Source organism: Euphorbia lathyris, chromosome 8, assembly GCF_963576675.1.
Source record: "Euphorbia lathyris chromosome 8, ddEupLath1.1, whole genome shotgun sequence".
Lineage (NCBI taxonomy): Eukaryota > Viridiplantae > Streptophyta > Magnoliopsida > Malpighiales > Euphorbiaceae > Euphorbia > Euphorbia lathyris.
Genome location: NC_088917.1, coordinates 28797879 through 28819312, shown reverse-complemented (window position 1 = coordinate 28819312; position 21434 = coordinate 28797879). Strand labels below are relative to the sequence as shown.

At 38.9% G+C, this 21434-nt stretch overlaps 1 protein-coding gene across 1 annotated transcript; it reads left to right on the top strand.

Annotated features, from left to right (window-relative positions):
• Positions 1-1278: 1278 nt before the first annotated feature.
• Positions 1279-5083, top strand: LOC136203622 (PHD finger protein ALFIN-LIKE 4-like). The gene is made up of 6 exons (XM_065994818.1): positions 1279-1712; positions 1899-2066; positions 2260-2292; positions 2749-2977; positions 4055-4190; positions 4682-5083. The coding sequence occupies exons 2-6, from the start codon at positions 1970-1972 to the stop codon at positions 4946-4948; spliced, it is 762 nt and encodes a 253-aa protein (XP_065850890.1). The 5' UTR covers positions 1279-1712; positions 1899-1969; the 3' UTR covers positions 4949-5083.
• The last annotated feature ends 16351 nt before the right edge of the window (positions 5084-21434 follow it).

Genomic DNA, 21434 nt, shown 5'->3' with positions numbered 1-21434 from the left:
TTCTAATGGTCCAATTGAAGTTAATCATGGCTGTAAATATTACTATATTATTATTGCTAGCTGGTTGTGCCCATCTCTTTGCAGAGGGACAGTCAAATAATAGTACAAGTTTTTGTAATTTTGAGATGTGATTTTCATTTCTTGTAATTTGAGTTTGAAATCTATGTTATCCTTATTAATGAAAAACGTTTTGTATCAGAATAAGTAATGATTAAATTAGTCACATAATATTCCCACTAAATTACTAGTAGGAATTAGTAATTAGAGGGAGAAGAGATGGAGGAGTAATTGCGTATACTGTATAGCTACTAGCTGGACTCAATTAACCTCATGCGAAGTGGAGATTTTATAGGGATGGGAATACCATGGAGATCTGTCAAAGTGAAAGGTACTTCGAACCTCTTATCTTTTTAATGTCCAAAGCTGAAATAAGAGAAGAGATTCTCTTTGGCTCTGCAAATGGGGTAAGTGGGGGGAGGAGTAAGGTTGTAAAAAATGTTAGGCGTAACCAGGCGGATAGGGTCTTTGAGGATTAATCGGGTTTTAATTGAAGATTAATTGAATTTATATTTTTTTTATTTGTTAATCGATAAATTGTTATATAAAATCAATTAAAATAGGTGGTATACTATTTAAAAATAATAATATAATTATTTATATATATAAACATGTATATTTGTAAAAGATATATTTTTACAAACATCAACATTTCACCAATAATATCATTTAAATAACTCAAACCTGAATTATAATAAAATAAAATAAATGCACAATTAAACAATTTTTTCTCATCATCGCTTAAGTGACGCCTGAACGGTCTAGACGGTGTTTAGACAGTCTAGACGGAACTTAACGTCTAGGGGCCAATAAAACATCCAGAGGGACTAATAAAAAAAATGGAGTGGATTCTCGATTTCGAGCATCTAGAGATGGCCCATACAGCTTTGTTTTTTAACAATAGGGAGGAGACTGTTTTCTATATCCGTTTATGTTTAGATTTAAGAATTCTCGATTCAATTTCCATTTGAGTCGAATAAGCTTCCACTTAATCAAATTTCATTTTACACTGTCACGTAGCAATAAATCTAACCAATGATTAACTAGACATCTTCAAACTTTACTGGAAATCCGTTTTTCAAAGTAAATTTAAAGGCTCTTGACAGTATTTTTCATAAACAATCAAAACCAAAACATGGGCAAAATGGTCATAGTAATAGTTTGGAAGGAAGGGGTTATATAAATAAGTGGAAATTCAATTCCACCAGACAAATAACAGCATCCGTCTCTCGCAACGCAACGGAGTCTTTGAAATTTCCAAAAACATCCCCTTTTCCATTCCCTAAAAAGCAAGTCAGATGCACACGTTACCTACTACTGGCTACTAGTCCAGTCCACTACCCCCTCACTCTTTTTTATCGATTGATTCTCTCCGCCTCTTCATCTTCACACGTGTAACCATCTTCCCCCTTCCGAAATACCCCGCCGGAATGGCGACTGACACACCGCCGATCTCCGTCATCAACTCAAGTTATCGGCACTCCGTACCTCCGGCTCAAATTAGCATTAACCATCCGTCGTGGCAATACAGATCCAAACACGTGGAGGAAAAACAGCCGTTCCTTATCATCAACATAAGGGGAAATAAATATTAAATAAACTATTCAGCAAGACTAAAGTTGACTCTCAGAATAAATTCTATTCGTGGATTTCAGGTAATATATATATTTTCTGAGTATTTCCATATATTTTTTAAAATATTTATTAAAACTCCAAATATTATCCAGTGGCAGTATCTCTTTTGCGAAATTCTATTATTTGTTTTTTTTTCCATAATTACCCTTTTCATATGACAGATTTCCCTTCTTATCCTCTCCCTCTCTTTCTCTCTCTCTTTTCAGCTTCTTCCATGTTTTAAAAAATTTCATTGCTCTCTGCAAACAAAACCAGAGTAATCTTGTGTTGTACGAGCATGGATGGAGGTGCGCAGTTCAACCCACGAACAGTGGAGGAAGTTTTCAGGGACTTCAAGGGCCGTAGAGCTGGAATGATCAAGGCCCTTACTAATGGTCTCTTACTCTTCACTTTCTTACTCCAAACAAATTAAAAGTTTAATTTGAAACTGTCTTATTTCTTCTACTTTCATTCCAAGTTGGATTTTGAGTTTTTGTAGTTCTTCAAGTTTTCGTTTGCTTGTTTTCTTTGCATTATAAGGTCAATGTCTAATGGGTAATTTTCTCTGTTCTTTGGTTTCTACTGCAGATGTCGAGGAGTTCTATCAACAGTGCGATCCTGGTTAGGGTTCCTTTGATTCTGCTTTCGTTTGAGGCTTTAAATTTATTGTTTATGTGCTCTTCTTTTGTTTGTTTTTTTCTCTGTTCAAATTATGTTTCAGATTTGTATATTCAGTTTCTTCTTTTTCTTTTTTAATTTCTTCTTAAACTTTGCAATCTCAGTCCAAAATTTCCTTGTTTTCTAATTATTTCTAGTCTAGTTTTCCTTTTTGTTTGGAGCTTCCCTACTTCAAAGCATATGCTTGAACCCAATTTTCAGCAGTTCTTTGCCTCAATCTGACATATATGTTTCTTCTCTACATTGTACTATCGTATAAGTTACTTGGCGTAGTTAATAGTGGTCTTGTATTCTAAGTAATGTTTGTGAGTCGTGAAATTGAAAATGGAGGTTCAATGGATTCATTGTGATAGTAAATTATGTTTGATGCACACGATTAACTTGCATACTTTTGTTCAGAGAAGGAGAATCTCTGCCTCTACGGATTCCCTAACGAACAGTGGGAAGTCAATTTACCTGCGGAAGAAGTGCCTCCTGAGCTCCCGGAACCTGCATTGGGTATTAACTTTGCCAGAGATGGGATGCAAGAAAAAGACTGGCTTTCTCTAGTTGCTGTTCACAGTGATGCATGGTTACTTTCCGTTGCTTTCTACTTTGGTGCTAGATTTGGTTTTGATAAAACTGACAGGTATTCCTCTTTCTTTTCCTAAATCTTTCATCTTATCTGTTTCAATTTTGGGAAGAAAATCCATCGTCACTAATCATCCAAGTTCTTAATGATCAAAGCGATCAGGATTATATCATTGATGGATCACTGCATAATTACATCTTCTTTTTTGCTGTAATTTGATACCTAATGCCTGTTTCTTCTTTTCTACATGTTTCTGTTGCATCTTAGTCAGATCATATGCAATATAATAAGAAATTTAAACTACCTATTACAATGTACCTTGCAATTGTGTGCTTAGCTTTGGTTTTGAATGCTTGTTTCCCATGTGTTTATTTAGTGCATTATCTTAGTCACATCATTATTCAGTGCATTAAGAGATTCTAGTATTAATTCCTTAGTTAGACGGCAATATAACTGAAGCTTGAAAGGTGAAATAAATTGTATATAGTTTATAATGATCAGCTATTTTGCCTACAGTCACACAAGTAATGCAAGTTCTTATAGGTTGTGCTTGAAATATAAAAGACGAAAGAATGCTGGAGGAAGTTCTTAAACTAAGGGATCAAAATTTTATTTGAATCCCTCAGATTTTGGCTTGATTTTAACTGTCAAATCTAATTTGTAACTTCTGAAGTTTTGGCTTGCAAGTCATATATTTTATTAAAGATACATGTCACTTGTTTGTGCCAACAATTGCTTCGGACGAATCAGATGTAATTTTAACCAGAAGTTGGATGTTGGTGCAGTCCTTTAAGGCTTGTTACCAGAGTTGTTGTGTAAACAGTGTGTGAGCTACCCTTTATGATGAAGCCTTATTTACTGGTCTTGCTTAAGGAAAAGTAGTTTATAATCCATGGTAGCTGGTTACTGGATTATTACAGACGAGGGAATATCTCCTATTTTTCCCCTGGTGGAGCCTCTTGCATTATTACAGATGAGGGAATATCTCCTATTCGTTTTTCTTTATAATCCACCGTAGCTGGTAACTGGATTCCAGAATAGTTTTGCTTTCTAAAATGGATTTCCTACAAACTAAATGTTTTGAGTTCTTTTGAAGTTCCAATGCCTACAAATACAATGTGTATCTTGCTGCAGGAAACGTCTTTTCACTATGATGAATGATCTCCCAACAATATTTGAGGTGGTAACTGGAACTGCGAAGAAACAGATGAAGGAGAAGACATCAATCTCAAATCACAGCAGTAACAAGGCCAAGTCAAACACAAAAGGGGTAAGCCTAATTTCTTGTTAATTCTCCAGCTCATTGAATATGGAATATCAATTTCTATTTAATTGTATATTCTGTTAGGACTCAGCCTCTGATAAGTAGATTAGGATGTGAGATTTGCTGGTATAACATCAATTTAACTCATTATGGATAACTCAAGTTTATACTTGTTCAAGCTAAACTGTTATTTTGTAGATTTTGGTAGCTGTCTAGTTTTTGAAGAGCTCTATCCATAACTTATTATGCCTATTGTTTTTGGTATTACCCGCATGAAACTAGTAGCAAAATTAAACAAATATTTGAAATGAAATAATTCGGTTATGCAAGTCATAACTTTGTTCTTGGGGACTCAAGAATATCATCAGGCTGCTATACTTTCTAGTTTCAAGCCATTGCATGTTCATGGTGCTTCTATTATATCTGTTGAGAAATTATCTCAATGAATATAGTTTTTCTGTGTCAAATGGTAATAATATTTGAACAACCTGAAACAGCGGGGATCGGAATCTGGCAAACATTCGAAGGGGCAGAGGAAAGATGAGGATGATGGAGTAGACGAGGAAGATGAGGAAGAACACGGGGATACTTTATGCGGGGCATGTGGAGAAAACTATGCTGCAGATGCAGACGAGTTCTGGATATGTTGCGACGCGTGTGAGAAGTGGTTCCATGGGAAGTGTGTGAAGATAACTCCAGCTCGGGCAGAGCATATAAAACATTACAAATGCCCATCATGCAGCAATAAAAGAGCACGGCCTTGATTGATATTGAATAATGTAATTTCTCATGTTGATTCATGTAAGCTAACTTGTTAGGTAGTCTGTCATGTTTGATGTACTTTGGCACACCATATCTGTTAGGAATGCGTAATTAGTATTTGGTAGTTTTAACTTTAAGTAATGGAGATGGAGATGGAGATGGAGATGGCTAGCTGGTAAGTAGATTCTGAATTTGGATATATTATATATATAATTTCCACTGTGCAGGGAATCAAATTTTTAAATATTGGATGAATTGTTTGTTTAGAATTTAGAAAATGAACACTAGAGGGTAAAAATAGCAAATAAATGATAATAAAGTCAGTATGTGAATGATTGGATGAAATGAGAGTTGAGGGACTATTTAATTGAAAGGCAATGATTGGTTGTGGGCAAATGTCAAACTATTCATATTTGTCATCAAATCTTTGCTACACCACAAAAATGAGGTTAGTTGAATAACACTATTTTTTTTTGTCATTTTATTATTTTAAAATTAATTTTTTTTAACATTATTAAAACACTAACTAACATTATTGTAAGGCATAAGATACCTGATTATAGAGATAATCGTAAGATTTTAATGGAAAGAATGTTTGGCTTTCATTCCTTGAATTCAGCAGCTCAATGGAGCTATATATAAATACTCAAAACTCATGGGTTGTGTATGAACTAAAGAAGATACAGCTAATGCAACTTTTAATTAGTTAGCTGTTACAAAATCTGATTATAATTGTGGAAAAGAGAAAAAGTACAAAAATAAATTATATAACTTGACTGATTTACAAAGATAATCGTAGTTTTAAAGTTTGTAAATATGGGTCTATGTTTCGTGCAATTTACAAACTTATTCATTCCATAAAAAAATTCTTATTGTAACTATTTATCCTAAAATGGAGCGGTTTGGAGCAATTAAAAAGACTTACTTTGCAAATTAATCAAAATACAAAGTCTGAGTTTGCAAATTAACTAAAACGCAACTATTATTTGACTGAAATATTGCCCATAGATCTTTTAATTATAAATTTCACCAAAAATATGTTTTTACAAACTTTTAAACAGTCTTTACAAACAAGCAAAAACATAGGGTTTACTTTTATACTTTCTCTGTATAAAATTTAGCTACTAAATCATGTCCATATGGTTGCCCATCATTGACAATCAACATTGATCATGGAGTTGCTTTCTCTCGGATAGATGGCATGACTCCGACTCCGATGTGGATTTCTGTTGAATTGGCTTATTAATTGGTTGATGAACTGTGTCACCTCCCTCAAACTTGACATATACATGTTCATCAAGCCAAGTTTGAATTTAAAACTTTTAAAGGCTGGTGAGTGTTGTGATTTTGTGAATAAGTCTGTGATAGTACGACATGAAATTTTAGGTATTTAGAGATCTGGACGCAAGTAAATGAGGATCTCAATATTTGTGTTCTGAACTCATGTAAGGAAGCAATCATCGAGGCTTTGGTCAAGTGTGATATTAGCTCCTGCAAGACAGAAGAATGTTTGACCAGATCCCTAACGATGAATATTTCGAAAGGTACATATATTTAATCGGGATTTCTGCCTTTTGGATAGAGGGCCCTTTCCCTTGGTTTCATTTGAGTTGGTGGCTGTAATATCATCTGCGACTTTATCTGATTGAGGATCAACCTCCTTTCCCCATCTTGGCAATGGAATGACACACCCTGGTTAAACTGATTGCTTTAAAAAACTCTTATTGGGCAACAATCTCTAGTTGACCTACTCGGTATTAGCAATAATCTCATGTGGAGCCATTGAAACATCTCCATGCTTAACACTTTCCTATTGAGCTACTAGGGCCTGCTCCTGATGAGCTAGCAGATTTAGGGCTTCCTCTTGCAGAGGTACTCTAGGTTAGTTAGGAGCAATGTCTTCTTGAATATCTTTTTGTTGGTCTAGTCCTGCCATCTAATTGATGGGAACTAAAGCGCCTTGACCTCCAAGGTCTAGTAAGTTCAAACCCATATGCAGGTCCAATTCATCCTCATCCAAGTTAAGATCATCTGCATCGTCAAATTCATCCTCTACGTCACTAGATGACCAGAGATGGTCCATTGCGTGAGAAGCATAACTAATCCGGTGGTGCTGACCCAATTGTCTCTAGTTTCCCTCTTGGTTTAAGGGGACATTGATTTCCTCGACTGACTTTTGGTAATGCAATACGAACAGATGAAGAAATGCAATGATAGTCTCCATGGGCAGTGCATTAGTGGTAGGTTTGATTCTCCCATCAAAACAGTAATTTGAAAGGTTTACCAACTCCGAAGGGATTCTGCTTAGATCCACTCCCAAAGTAACTATATTTCTCAGTTTTTAACACGGTCGATTATGGGATTTTCAATAAAACTCCACTCTAGGCGATGACGGGTTGCAGTAGTACTGTATATAATATTAGGGTTCTCTATCATTAAGTGATTCCATATCTACAAACCCATACGGGTATTAAGAATCACTACACAAAAGCACTCCCATGCATTAAAAAGCTTGCAAAGTCCGTCATCCATTTGTAGAAATAGGACTCAGGTAGGACTTGTCCTCTCCAGGTACCCCAGACATTCAAACAGATAGTCTTTGTCTGACAACATTCCAACCTCCCTATTCTTATAAATGAGTAGAGGAGGTTGTATGCCTCCACAAGGAAAGTCATTATGTTCTCGACAGCCACTTAGAAGCAGTTTAAATGTTGGAACTCTAGGTGCCAGTCGAGATATCTTAATAGGGACTAGTCCCATATTTCTAGAATAACACCAGCGGTATAGCTCACACAGTGCAGTCAACATTCCTCATATCTATATCTAGAATCATGTCATTGGGTAGTTGACCAACAATTTCCCCCGCAAAGGCATTTTCCATGATCTAGACTCTATAGAAACAATTCATTTATTACTTTTGTAGTTTCTATAAGGGAATTAAATAAGGTCGTTCAATCAATGCTAATGCATGTATGAATGCTGAATTTAAGATAGATGAGCCTTTTGTTCCAATCACAGGCCATATCACATATTTAATAGAAATTAAGCAAACAATAAGATATTTAAAAAAAAGCGTAAATCGTGAAGCAAACCTAAAGGGTAAACCTACACAAAACGAGATGGTTTCTATACGGTAGTTCTTGGTTCTAATTCTAAACAATGGATCCCCAAATTCTTAACCTCATTATTGTTAATGAGGAAGTCCATTTTGAGTCGAGAACGTTTCAGGATCCGTTCCTAATTTCTTGAGTGGTATCCATACTTTGCCTCACCTAGATTCTAAAAAGGTAGATCATAACATGACCTTTTGAGATGGAAAATGCATTCCCCGGTCCGCCCCGTTTGCATCCCTAGTGTGGGCGTGATTGGGTGCCATGTTCTTTTAGGTTGACTCCGTATGATTTGATTTTGTAAGGATGATCTATAGGAAGATTTGAGTTCATTTTTGGGTTACGTGTAGGGAATAGATGTAGCCTTTCCCTACACAGTCTGATATATCAGTACTATCATAATATCATGTGTTTGTTGTTTTTTTGTGCTTTTAAATTGTAGTTGCAAGCCGAATACTCACACCCATTTCCTTCTGTGGTTAGGTTCCCCAAGGCGTTGGGAATGCTGAATGCTAGGTCACATATGCTGATAGTAGCATTGATACTTAAGAGGAGAGGTCGACCCATGACGATCTTGTGTACTATGGGAATGACTACCACAACCTAGTTGGTCTGTTTCTACCAATTTCTCCTCTTCTTTGAAGAATACTAGGAGAGAGACTGTGCCTAGAACTAGCACCTCTATGTCTGATAGATCCACCAGTGGGAAAGTATTTCTCACAACCTTTTATTTATTTATGACCATTGCATGAGTGTTGTCCATGATAGAAGGTTCACCGAACTTCTGGTGCCTACCAGGATGCGGTGTACCTTGAAGTTGTTGATAGGTAGGGATACCACAAGGGCTTCATTATAGGGGTGTTCGTAGTGGGGGGTTTACCAAAAAGGATTCCCCTATCGGACCCTTCAGTTTCTTTCTGGCTACTAAGACTTCGTTGCGAGCTGGGCCCCCTTCTCATGAAAATTGGCTTCGATAATGTGCTGGACTAGGAAAATTCTGCTGGATGTGATCTTTCCTCCGATGGCTCCCTATAGTGCCTTTTTTTATAAGGAACCTCTATAATCTGGCTTCCTATTCTACCCCTAGCTTGGTCAGGGTCTTATCCACAGTCTTGGGCATTCATGGAGTGTCTATGGTGGCGTGGTCATTTGGGAGCTGTCTTCCCGTAGGGGGGGACGTCACTACCTTCAGGTGTCCTTCCTAATTCCACAAGGGCGTCCCGTTGTGGATGAGGGTTTTTGGTTCGTAGGATTTCCATTGACTTATGTTGTCTTCTTGCATGGATTTTTAAGTTTCCATCATCTGCCTTTGTGTTTCTACATGCCAAGTTTGAGCGACTTGAAAATCCTGGAGAGTTTTCTTCAGCTTTGCTGCAGGGTCCGAGGATTTGTCCTCAGATCGGTTGCTAGCATTACTCCATCTTCGAAGTTGATGTTGATCGCCATTGTGCCTATTCCTTTTAGCCTAGGCTATTAGCTGGTTTCAATAACTTCCTTCATAGGGGTATGCCCTGTTGGTGTGTGAGTTTCTACGATTTTGGAGATTTTGTTAGATGAAAAGAAGGACTGATAATGTCAGTCGATCCACATCCAACGCACCAAATGATGAGATGTCGAGATTTGAACAATGATTGTCTCCTAAATGTGGTCCACCTATGTTGGGAGAGGTCATTAGGATACACTACGCCAATCAAGTTAGTGAAGAGATAATAGAGAGAGAAAATGCTCGAGTCTAGAGATATTGACCGAGGCTCCAAATTACCATTATGCCCCGTCCTTGCCTCAAGCTGGTTAGGCCCTTGTAAGGGTTCCTAGATGACAACAGTGACCTCTTTGGGTGCTTTGGGCCTTCTGAATGGATGGAGGCCTCTTTAGGAGTTTTGGCCTCTTTGGGAGCCTTGGACTTTCTAAATGGGCTTATGGCACAAATACTTCATCGACTAAATAATAATAATATAAATATTTTTTATTCATTATTATTAAATCGATGCAAGCTATGGTTACTTTGTTTTTTTTCCACCATTGGATGATGAGATAGAAAATCAATCTAATGGTGGAAAAAAACAAAGTAATGGTTATTTTGTCAAAAATAAAGTAACTATTGTTGGTCCCTTGTGATTAGTTCCAAGGGGGGGGGGGATTAGGAACTAATGTAACTTTTTCGTTTTAATTGCGCTGACTTAATTTAATTCTTTGAGTTTCGCAACTCAGTTTTGGTCAGCGTGGCCGAGTGAGGCATAAGACGGCTTTAGTCAGATACTGACTAAAACTGTTTTACTTGTGAGTTGGGAAATGACACTTTTGTAGTCAGCTTCCAACTCAGCACTCTGATTTACTCAGTGTCAGCTTAAGCAATTTATATACTGAGTAAATATAGCAAGCAACACATATAGATATATATTGAAGGAGAGTTAGAAATTACTCAGCACGACTTATCCTGGTTCGGCCTCTCTGCCTACGTCCAGTCCCTAGAATCCCTCCGGGCTTTTTAAATCCAATACTGAGCTCTTTAAAGGTAGAGCACAAATCGTTTACAAGGCAGTTGAATATGCAATAGTACAGTCCTCTATTCGTCTACTCAACTCCACTAAGCGCTACAACCCAGCACTTAGATTTTCTCTACCACTGAGTACCAAACCGAGTACTCAGCACACTCTCTCAATACTATGATTGATACAAGATTGTTCTCTTTCAGACAAAGAACACTTTAGATGATTACAAAGAAAATCACTTTAGAATTTACACAGGAATAGAAATTTGGTGTAAGATCTTTTTCTTGTTTTGGTGTGCTTTGTATGTATGCTTTTTGTTCTCTTGTATTTCGGCAATCGGCAAAGGATCCAAGAAGTATACTTGTCCTTTTATAGTTGTATTCTGAAGACTTGTTCATTTGAATTCTGGATTTGTCCGTTGAATCCAAACGGCTCCTTTTTGAGACAAGGCTCTAGTCAGCTTCAGATTTGCAGGCCAATCCTGTCGTCTGAATTCCGCAGGCGTCAGGTTTTTCTTCTTCTCGCAGGTTTCGTCTTTTTGTGCCAGTTTGTCTTTTAGCAAAAGAACAGTTGACCCATGTATCTCGAGATTGGCTTTTGCGTAATTCCAAGGTTTCTATTATTGTTGCAGACAGTTGTCGGAGCTTGTCTTTTAGCAAACAGATCATTCGCGCTGTCCTGAAGATTACTCAGCATGACTTTGATAGTCGTTGTCTTCGATTGTTGCTAATTCATATACTGAGTTCTCTTTTACTCAGCTTCCATGGTCAGCTTCGTTCTGCAAGACATAGTTCTCAAGAAGACTTCTCTGCTTTTGATACTGAGTTGCGTTCCTCTCAGCTTCGTTGATTTGTTTGATCCTCAAGCTTCTATTCTGAAGATCTTCTATCATGCTGAGTTATACTCCACTCAGCTTGTGCTGTTTTCTCATGCTGACTTCGTCCTGTCTTACTTTTTATTTCCATTTGCATTTATATTTACACTCAACATTGAACAAACATATTAGTACAATTAAATGAAAGCACTTAAATTTAATTGTCCCGTAATCATGGATTAACTTAAATAATTTTGTCAAATCAAAATCATGTGGAAAGGTGTTTCAACAAACTCCCCCATTTTGATGTTGGCAAAATATTTAATTGATGGAACTCAGTGTTGAGATTCCCATGATTGAAATTCTTTTTATGCTTTTGAAATTACTCCCCCGTAAGGGTTGCATATATTGACTTAACTTGACTCTAAACCTTCTAAGATTTAATTGAGTAGAATTAAGGCATGCTTATACTGACTTAGTTCAGTTCTAGACCTTCCAAGATCTAATTCAGGTGAGCCTAGGTCAGCTTTCAGAAGAGGTTAGTGTATGGAACACATTTTTACTCAGTTTTGATACATGATCAGTTTGGTATCAGAGTTATGGGAAAACATTATCAGAGCAGATGTATCAAGTCTTAGTGTGTACTGAGTATATTCCTTTTTCTTTTGTTTGTTTGTTCAATTTAAGACATATCAGCATTATACGTAAGTAAGCATCACATAAGATTAGTCAGTTTGAATAAGAGATGCATAAATTTATAGATAGTCAGCAAGACAAAATACATCACAAAAAAAAAAAATACAAGTCAAGAATAAAAACTAGCCAAGCTATTTCTTCCTATTGACTTGGGCATGATTAATTTTGCCTTTTCCCTTTTGTTGCTGCTGACTACCAGATGCTCCTCCTATTTCCCTTGAGTGGCGCTGAGTTTCATCAGCTTGTTCTTTCTCCCCCGTTTTGCCAGCATCGGGCGGAGGAGGAACGAAAGTGTCGTTGAGAGCAGCACGAGTTAATCTGACGGAATACGCCTTAAGCCTTTTCATGCTCTCACTTAGGCCATCAAAAACAGGAACACCATCGTCCAAGATAGAACCGGCCTGATAGAGGCACTGAGCATACTCAAAATATATTCTTGGGATTTCCCGACCCAGGTGATAGTGTCAGTCAGCATGGCATAAGCTTGATGATACATCTTAAGCAAAGCCTAATCATAGAACTGACGCTGAGCATTCGTGTGGCGCACATGTTTGTAGGTGGCTCGGAAGTATTGCAGAAGTTCGTTCGTCTTGAGTTGGTCAGTTTCCATTTCTTCCTTACTCAAGTTGAGTAGGCGGACTGCCTCACTTATTTGCTCAATGGAACACTGGGACGAAGAGGAGAGTAACTCACGAGTTCTGGTCTGCTTAGTGTTTAGCTGGGTAAAGAGTTGATGAACCTCAGCGGAGGTTGCATACATTGAGTTCACAGCTGACAGATTGTTGAGTTGACCCTGGAGAGAGTTCATATGGTTTACCATTATCAGCCGGAGTTCGGCCAGCTTTACTATTGATTCCTGCTTGGGCTGTTGAGATTGGAGAGATGTCATGACACTCAGAAGATCCTTAAGACCCTTGATCTCGGTTAGAAGCTGAGTGACAGAAGAAAGTTGAGTTGGCTCAACATGTACAGACCCAGCGGCTTCGGCATTGGATTGATGAATATCCTGAAGTAAGGCTTGAGCGGAGTCAATGATTCGGCATCCAGACTCAGTAGCATGCAAGTATGCGAAGGGTTCATCACTGTGTGGCCCAGATGCCGGAATATGAGTAGCACCGGATGGAGGAGGTGTTTGGTGCTGTCCAGAAGCAGATGTGCCAGCGAGGTCAATGGCTGGACTTTTATTCAGATCACCAACAAGAACTGACTGGTTAGCATTCTGTACTGAAGGATTGGGAAGAGGATGATCGGCAGAGTCATTTACTTGCTCAGTGTCAGCAGGAATTGGAGTTGGAGATTGAGGAATTTCAAAGCTGACATAAGTAGACTTTTCTTGCGCTGACTCAGTGCTTTGTCCAGCAGGAACTTCAAGCACTTGCTTGGTAAGGATTTGATTTTCTGGAGTCTTGGGATCGGCTTGTTCCTCAGCTTGAGAAACAGAGGCTTGCTTTTGCTGGAGTTTCCTTGGAGAAGGCTCAGTGGGATTGGAGAAGAATTTGAATTGTATGTCAGAGAGGTCAGTGATGAGATCCCGTAGAGGAGAATCATCCAGAAGGTCAATGACTGGAGATTTATGAGCCTTTTTCTTGAGCCGTTTGAATCTCTTAGCCTTTGGAGGAGAGGGGTCAGCTTGAATAGAGTCAAGAGATTCAGAGGATGAGTTTACCCCTAGGTCAGTGTGATCCTTCGCGGTTGGCTCAATTTGTTCTTCAACTTGCTCAGTGTTAGTTGTCTGTTCATGCTCAGCAGCCATTGTCTCCTCAACATTAAACTAACCTCCTAGATCACCCAACTCTTCTTCTTGGTCAGCAGGTGGTTTTTCGAGATCAATTCCTTGGCTTCTCACAAAGTGTGAGTCTTCAGAGATCACCAAGGCAAGAGGGGGTGCATCTATAGGGTTCAACCCAAAGGAAGTCTTTTTCTTCTTTCGCAGAGGCTGCTCGGGAGTGTCTTCTTTCTCTTATTCCTCAGGCTCAACTTGCCTCTTTTGTTTTTCTGCTGACTTAGGTTGCTCCTGACCTTGCTCAGCTTCAGCTTTCTTTCCCCTTGACACAATTCTTAGCTTCTTCGGAGCTGTGTTAATGTCCCTAGCTGCTTGGTCAGCTTTCCTCTTTTAATCCTGCCGAGTGCAGTCAGCAGGTTTCTTTCCTTTCTTGGCTAGCTCATCCTGACCTTCTTCAACTGCGGCCCCTTTTCCTTTCTTGGGCACGATCGGCTGGTCGAAGGCCAAACCGAACAGTATTCCAGCTGTAATCTCCGTACCCCAGACGTTGATTTCCTCTACTAAGCTTACTTGGTGGTCTTTGAGGATCCTGGTGATTAGAGAGCCTAACCTAAGGGTACCAGTACTACGTTGGAAGCCGCTGATGAGAAAGATCGGCATGTTGATCGGCTGGTAGGTCAGCATGTGCCAAATGAAGCACTGCTCGAAGTTAGACGCTGAGGATGTTGCGTTGATTTTTGGGAAGAGGAAGTTGGTCAGTATGTAGTGGGCCATCTTCTGATTCTGACCCATACAGGTACTCGCAATTTCGCCTTTGTGGGACTTGGGTTTGCAAAATTCAACAGGGTAATCAATCTTTCCGTGGTCACTTGTGGTTCTGAGTTTGGCTCCGCTATTGGTTAGTTTGAGCAGCTTAGCGAGGTAAGGAGGATTGACAAAGATATTTTTCCCTTGAACCTTGGTGATCATGTAATCCCTGTTATCATCAGCGGCTCTCAGATTGGCATAGAATTCCTTTACCAATTCTGGGTAAGTGGCTTCTCGAATAGAGAATAGCTCAGTCCAGCCATTCTTAGAAATCCATTCGCAGAACGGTTTTTCCGCGTTTACAAATCCCTCAGAGAACCAACGTGAATGGTCAACTTTGTAGCCTCTTACACTGTTGTAGACCAACGAGTAGGTTCTCTCTATTGGCTTCTTCCCCTTATCCTTTTGTTGCTTCTTTGAGGATGTTGCTTGGTCAGCGTGGGGTTTCTTGCTTGGGGTAATGACCTTAGGATGGTCATGCTGACCATGTTCTTGGGACTCAGTTGAGTTTTCCTCGTATTCTTGCTCAGTGTGAGATGATGGATTTTCATCGGAGCAGTTGTCATCGTAACCGGCACTGGAGATATTCTGAGAATCCGACATGATTTTCAGAGATTTTTGAGAGGTTTGGGAATTTTAGATAGAGAAGAAGATTGAATGCCAGAAATCTTAAGCATAAAGAGGTACAAGTGGGAATTCATCCACTATTTATAGGGGTGTCGAATTGATCTGAATCATTGGTTTTGACCTCGAGATAATCAACCGACAACGATTCTGGTATTTATGACACAATCGGCGCATGTGTCTTCTAATTATTGTGATTACATTATCCTAGGTAGCTATTTAATACGCGTGCCAACATTAATTGTGCAACAGATCTTTTACTCAGCGTTAAGAATTTTAATCGTTTAAAATTTTGAGTAGTCAGTTTTACGTAGGAGAAATATTTGTGTGCTTAGTAACTTTGCTTAAGATAATCACTCAGTATGTAAGTCTACTTAGTATGAGGTGATTTTATATTATATTTGACTCAGCATGCAAAAGTTACTAATTTGGCACAACTCACTCAGCATGGTAATCACTCAACATTCAATTTAATCATAGAATTTTATTAAAGAGGATTAGACATACCGATTGCTTCCCTTAGTATGTTGAATTGCTCACGAGCCAAAGGCTTAGTGAAGATATCCGCAAGCTGTTCATATGTTGGTACATAGGTCAGCTTGATCTCACCTTTGAGTACATGATCTCTGATGAAGTGATGCCTTATGCTGACATGCTTCATCCTGCTGTGTTGGATTGGATTTTTAGATAGGTCAATGGCACTCTTGTTGTCACATTTGACCTCTATTGTTTCTGTTTTGACTCCATAATCCTCTATCTGTTGCTTAATCCATAGGACTTGGGCCACACAGCTTCCAGCAGCAATATACTCAGCTTCAGTTGTAGACAGGGCTACTGACGATTGCTTCTTACTGAACCAAGATACTAGACAGCTTCCTAGGAAGTGGCATCCTCCTGAAGTGCTTTTACGTTCTAGCTTATCTCATCCATAGTCAGCGTCAGTGTATCCAATGAGTGTGAAGTTATTTGTATTTGGATACCATAAACTTGTATTAACTGAGCTCTGCAAATATCTGAAAATTCTTTTTACAGCTATAAGATGAGATTCTCTGGGATCAGCTTGATATCTTGCGCAATAACATACTGAATACTGAATGTCAGGTCTACTAGCAGTAAGATAAAGTAGAGAGCCTATCATACCTCGATATAGTTTGCTATCTACTGACTTACCTTTCTCGTCAGCGCAAAGGACAGTGTCAGTACCCATTGGGGTTGATATGGGCTTACATTCTTCCATATCAAATTTCTTTAACATTTCTTTGGCGTACTTGGACTGACTAATGAAGATGTTGTTCTTCCCTTACTTGATTTGTAAACTAAGGAAGAAGTTGAGTTCGCCCATCATAGACATCTCGAACTCAGTTTGCATCTGTTTACTAAATTCTTTGCACATAGATTCGTCAGTAGCACCAAAGATTATGTCATCTACATAAATTTGTGCCAGCAGGGCATTTTTACCCTTTTTCCTAATGAACAAGGTTGTGTCAGCTTTGTCTCTGACATAATTCCTGGTCAGTAGGAAGTTGGTCAACCTCTCATACCAAGCTCTTGGAGCTTGTTTCACCCCATATAGGGCCTTCTTGAGTTTATAAACGTGGTTTGGAAGTTTTGGATCTTCAAACCCTGGAGGCTGACTAACATATACCTCTTCGTTTATAAAGCCATTAAGAAAAGCACTTTTAACATCCATTTGATATAGTTTAAAGTTCATATAGCTTGCATAAGCACACAATATTCATATAGCTTCTAACCTAGCAACGGGAGCGAAGGTCTCACCGTAGTCAATTTATTCTTGCTGACTATAGCCTTGGGCTACAAGTCGGGCTTTGTTTCTGACCACATTGCCTTGCTCATCTAATTTATTTCTAAAGACCCACTTAGTTCCTATGGTCTTTTGATTCCTAGGTTTTGGTATAAGATCCCATACCTCATTTCTTTTGAATTGATCAAGCTCCTCTTGCATAGCATTGATCCAATGTTCGTCATGCTCAGCTTCTGAGAAGTTCTTTGGCTCATGTACTGAGACGAATGCAACATTTCCGAGATACTTCCTAAGCTGATCTCTTATCATCAGCTTGTTATCAGTAGCATCCAGAATGGACTTCTCCGAATGTCCTCTTGGGATTTTTATTTCTTTGGGTAATGTTGAGTTGTCTGGAATAGGTGTTTCTACAATGTCTGCAGGAGTAGATTGGTCAGCAAAGGTAATTTCGGTTTCATTTTTACCTTTGGTCAGCCCTTCTACTGATGACTCAGTGGCTCCTGTTTGGTCAGCGGAAGCTGAGCTCGGTTCATCTTCGGCGGACTGAGTTGTCTTTCCTGCAGGGCCAGTTTCATCGAACTCTATATGGACAGACTCTTCTACAACTTGAGTTCGTTTATTATATACCCTATATGCTTTACTGTTAGTTGAGTACCCTAAAAAGATCGCTTCGTCAGCTTTAGCATCAAATTTTGCAAGGTTATCTTTTGTATTGAGTATAAAACATTTACACTCAAAAGCACGAAAGTAGCCAATGTTGGGCTTTCATCCTTTACAAAGTTCATATGGGGTTTTCTTGAGTATAGGTCTAACTAAAGCCCTATTCAGTATGTAACATGCTGTATGGATAGCTTCACCCCAGAAATACTTGGAAGCCTATTTTCGCTCAGCATTGTCCTAGCAATTTCAACTATTGTTCTGTTCTGCCTTTCAACAACCCCATTTTGTTGAGGTGTCCTAGGAGCAGAAAAGTTATGGTCAATGCCACTGACTTCACAGAATTCATCAAACTGTTGGTTTTTGAATTCTCCGCCATTGTCACTTCTAATATGAGCTACTCTTAGGTCTTTGTCATTTTCAAGCTTTTTAATCAATGTTGTGAACATCTCAAAAGTTTCATCCTTGCTACTTAGAAAGATGATCCAAGTGTACCGAGAGAAATCATCTACAATGACTAAGGAAAATTTCTTACCTCCCAAGCTGAGTGGCTGGATAGGTCTGAAAAGATCCAAGTGTAGTAATTCCAATGGTCTCTTGGTTGAGACAATGTTTTTACTTTGAAAAGACTTTTTCGTTTGTTTACCTTGCTGACAAGCATTACATAATTGATCTTTTTCAAATTTCAATTTGGGCAATCCCTCAACTAATTGCTTTCTAGCTAATTTGGCAAGGAGGTCCATGCTTACATGACCAAGTCTCCTATGCCATAGCCATGAGTTATCCTCTTTAGATACTAAGCATATATTTTTGGAAAACTGTTTTTCTAAACTCAACATATATACATTGTCAACGCGAGGGGCAGTTAAAATCAAATTGTTTGTTTTTCCCTCGAGTATCCGACACTGAGTAGCATCAAATATAACATGTCTACCGCTATCACAAAGCTGAGCTACGCTCAATAGGTTATATTTGAGACCCTTAACTAAGGAGACTGACTCAATGGTGGGGTTACCTCCGATAGTACCTGATCCTACTATCTTACCCTTCTTATTGTCTCCAAAGCTTACGTTTCCACCTCGTTTAAGCTCAAGTGTGATGAACTGAGTTTCATCACCAGTCATGTGCCTCGAGCATGTGCTATCAATATGCCATAATTTCGATTTTTCCACGCATCTCAGGCTCACCTGCATTTTAAATCACTCATTTTTAGGTACCCAATTCTTTTTGGGTCCTCGTGGGTTAGCATAGACAGGTGCAAAATCATGTTTTAATTTGTGACGGCATACTTTTATTATGTGGCCAGCTTTACCACAGAAGTCACAAAATGCTACCCTTTTGGGGTGACTTTGTTTTTGGTCAGCACCATTGTGCTGAGCATGCCAACATACCTTAGTGGTATGTCCTTTCTTTCCGCAGAAGTCACATTGGACAATCCGCTTATTGTACCAACACACATCTGTTGTGTGTCCCCTTTTTCCACAACAGTCACACCGAGTGAACTGTCTACACTTACCAGTACTTAAGTACTCAGTATGGGATTTATTTGAACCTTTTATTTGGTTCTGTAGGTTTGTGACATCCTTTTTTAGTTTCTTTGAATCTGATTGGACTTCCGAGACAAACTTGCGCATAATTTCCATATTGCTATGCAAAGTTGAGTTGTCTTGGAGAAGATATCGAAGGTCACTGAGTTTGACCTCTTCAATCTCGTCACATCGCCTGCTGAGTGCCTTTATTTTCTTGTTACACTTTTTAGTCAGTGTATATAAATCACTCAGGGCGTTAATCATTTCATTTCTAAGCAAGTGTAAGGATGTTACCTCATTTGAGTGCTCCTCCTGTTCAGATTCTTCAGAGAGGCCAGCTTGATCAGATCGAGTGTGGTCAGCAGCGTCATCGGTCATGAAGCATATGTTTGCTGACTCGGTGGGATCAGCTTCAGATGATGTTGACTCATCATTGTCACTCCATGTGGCCACCATTGCCTTTTTGCTTCCCTTCTTTTCTTTCTTCAGATTAGGGCAGCTTGACTTAATGTGCCCATTTTGATGGCACTCAAAGCATGTGACAGACTTGGAGCTGTCCTTTTTGTATTTGTCACTGGACTCAGCTTTGTACCTGTCGCCTCTTCTAAATGGCCTCTTGCTGTTCTTTTCATTCTTTCTGAACAGCTTCTTCATCTTCCTTGTGAACATGGCCATTTCCTCATCATCCGATGAGTCAGCTTCGGTTGAGTCAGCTTTCATGACAAGTGATTTTTGTTTCTTGTCTTCTGACTTTTATTTTGCTTCAAAATTTTTCATAGAGATCTCATGGGCCAGCAGAGATCCGATCAGCTCGTCGTATTTATATGTGGTCAAGTCTTGAGCTTCCTCTACAGTCGTTTTCTTAGCTTGCCAGCTCTTGGGTAAGCTTCTCAAGATTTTATTCACCTGCTCTTTTTCAGTGAAGTTCTTGCCAAGTCTCTTTAGCTCATTTATGATGTTGGTGAATCTAGCATTCATTCCAGAGATGTCCTCATTGTCGTTCATCTCGAACAGCTCGTATAATCTCATATGTTGGTTCACCTTTGATTCCTTGACCTTGTTTGTACCTTCGTAGGTTACTTCAAGCTTTTTCCAAATCTACTGTGCTGACTCGCAACCTGAAATCTTATTGTATTCTGCAGCGTCTAGCGCACAGTGAAGCATATTGATAGCCGAAGCATTATTTTGTAGTTTCTTAAGGTCATCTTCTGACCACTCAGTTTCACTCTTGACAATTTTCTCATTGTCAACAGTTTTATAAGGCACACATGGGCCTTGAACTATTGCAAGCCATGCACTCATGTTTGTGGCTTGAATAAAGTTCTTCATCCTATTCTTCCAGAATGTATAATTAGATCCAAAGAATAGGGGAGGCCGACTAATAGATAATCCCTCGGGGAGTATCTGTGTTGTTTGGTTCCTTGGAAGGAAACGAGTGCTGTTCTCAGCCATTTATCGGGATCAGCTCAAGATAGTCATATCTTTGAGTAGTGAGCTATTTGCTCTGATACCACTTGTTGGTCCCTTGTGATTAGTTCCAGGGGGGGTTAGGAACTAATGTAACTTTTTCGTTTTAATTGCGCTGACTTAATTTAATTCTTTGAGTTTCGCAACTCAGTTTTGGTCAGCGTGGCCGAGTGAGGCGTAAGACGGCTTTAGTCAGATACTGACTAAAACTGTTTTACTTGTGAGTTGGGAAATGACACTTTTGTAGTCAGCTTCCAACTCAACACTCTGATTTACTCAGTGTCAGCTTAAGCAATTTATATACTGAGTAAATATAGCAAGCAACACATACATATATATATTGAAGGAGAGTTAGAAATTACTCAGCATGACTTATCCTAGTTCGGCCTCTCTGCCTACGTCCAGTCCCCAGAATCCCTCCGGGCTTTTTAAATCCAATACTGAGCTCTTTAAAGGTAGAGCACAAACCGTTTACAAGGCAGTTGAATATGCAAGAGTACCATCCTCTATTCGTCTACTCAACTCCACTAAGCGCTACAACCCAGCATTTAGATTTTCTCTACCACTGAGTACCAAACCGAGTACTCAGCACACTCTCTCAATACTATGATTGATACAAGATTGTTCTCTTTCAAACAAAGAACACTTTAGATGATTACAAAGAAAATCACTCTAGCATTTACACAGGAATAGAAATTTGGTGTAAGATCTTTTTCTTGTTTTGGTGTGCTTTGTATGTATGCTTTTTGTTCTCTTGTATTTCGGCAATCGGCAAAGGATCCAAGAAGTATACTTGTCCTTTTATAG

Coding starts and splice junctions, on each gene's coding strand:
- LOC136203622 (XM_065994818.1), top strand. CDS start 1,970: ATGGATGGAGGTGCGCAGTTCAACCCACGAACAGTGGAGGAAGTTTTC. Junction 2,067..2,259: donor GATCAAGGCCCTTACTAATG/GTCTCTTACTCT, acceptor TTTCTACTGCAG/ATGTCGAGGAGTTCTATCAA. Junction 2,978..4,054: donor GGTTTTGATAAAACTGACAG/GTATTCCTCTTT, acceptor ATCTTGCTGCAG/GAAACGTCTTTTCACTATGA.